General features: G+C 60.5%; 1 protein-coding gene across 1 annotated transcript in view; it reads left to right on the forward strand.

Moving 5' to 3' along the window:
• The window catches only part of LOC104275446 (probable cation-transporting ATPase 13A2), a gene marked incomplete at both ends in the record, with an annotated part of 5127 nt that extends 3839 nt beyond the window's left edge, over positions 1-1288 (forward strand). The window contains 6 exon segments of the mRNA XM_009871413.1: positions 5-202; positions 340-453; positions 596-640; positions 643-775; positions 914-1034; positions 1249-1288. Of these exon segments, the coding sequence (XP_009869715.1) occupies positions 5-202; positions 340-453; positions 596-640; positions 643-775; positions 914-1034; positions 1249-1288 (651 nt within the window).
• Positions 1289-1292: the final 4 nt, after the last annotated feature.

Consider the following 1292-nt stretch of genomic DNA (forward strand, 5'->3'; position numbering starts at 1 on the left):
CCCCCTCACGGGGGAAGGGCTGTCCGTTTGGGGGGTGGTGCCCCCGGAGAACAACCACTTCATGCCCATCGTTCACGAGCCCCGGTGCCTCCCCGCCGGGCCCCTGCTCTACTCCCTGGCCACTTGCCACACCACGTCCCTGCTGCGGGGACAGCCCGTCGGGGACCCTGTGGACCTCAAGATGATGGAGTCCACCGGCTGGGTAAGACAAGATACGCAAGCTGCATACCTGGAAAGAGGGTGATGGGATGTATCTAGAAGCTGAGGGGTTGAAAACCATCCGTGGGCCCCTCTGGGGTGGATGGAGCTTCGCCATCTCAATGTCACCCTTGGTTTCAGCGCCTGGAGATGACGGAGGAGGAGGAGGGTGAGCTGCCCACCTCGCAGCAGTTTGGGACGAAGGTCTTGGCTGTGATGAGACCTCCCCCCGAGGAAGAACAACCGCGAGACAGGGTAGGTCCTGTGGAGCAGAGCAGCTCAGGTCCACGAGGTCTGCGCCCGCAAAGGGTCGTCGCGCTCCACAGCCCCCAGCGAGGTCGTACCTCCCGGAGAGGTTCCTCTGTGGCCCCCAACGCCCGCTCCCTCTCCTCCCCAGAAGCACCAGTCGCCCGTGGGGATCCTCCGGCGTTTCCCCTTCTCCTCCTCCTTGCAGAGGATGAGTGTTCCTCCTTGCAGAGGATGAGTGTCCTGGTGAAGCTGCCCGGAGAAGCCTCAGCCCACGTCTACGTCAAGGGCGCGCCGGAGATGGTGGCCAGCCTCTGCGGGAAGGAGACAGGTACGTGCCGGGGGATGTTGCCGGATGAGCATCCAAAGCCTTTGGGAACTCGAGCCCTGGCTCCCCGCGCCGGGTCTGTGCGACCCTGGTTTGTTCAGAAAATGCTTTGACCTCCTTTTTTCCACTCCTGACTGGCAGTGCCCGTGGATTTCTCCCAGATGCTGCGACACTACACCACGGATGGTTTCCGGGTCTTGGGTCTGGCTTGCAAACCCCTGAGCGCAGTGACCACCTTCGAGGAAGCCCTGCAGCTCCCCAGGTTGGTGCCGACACCTTTTTTTTCACTGTTTAGACCTTGTTTGCTCCGAGCTTTTCACAGGATACTCTGCTGCCCTGCAGCCTGCAAGGAATTAAACCCTAAACTCCTACCGAAGCGGTTTCTGTCTGCCCCCCCCGATGGATTTTTAGCCGTTTGTACCAATTAATCCTCTCTCTGCCTTGATGATGTTGAACGGCTCATTGTATCCCACCAGGGACTCCGTGGAGAGCAGCTTGACCTTCCTGGGCTTCCTCGTCA

This window comes from Apaloderma vittatum, unplaced genomic scaffold (assembly GCF_000703405.1).
Source record: "Apaloderma vittatum isolate BGI_N311 unplaced genomic scaffold, ASM70340v1 scaffold27030, whole genome shotgun sequence".
In the NCBI taxonomy this organism is placed as follows: domain Eukaryota; kingdom Metazoa; phylum Chordata; class Aves; order Trogoniformes; family Trogonidae; genus Apaloderma; species Apaloderma vittatum.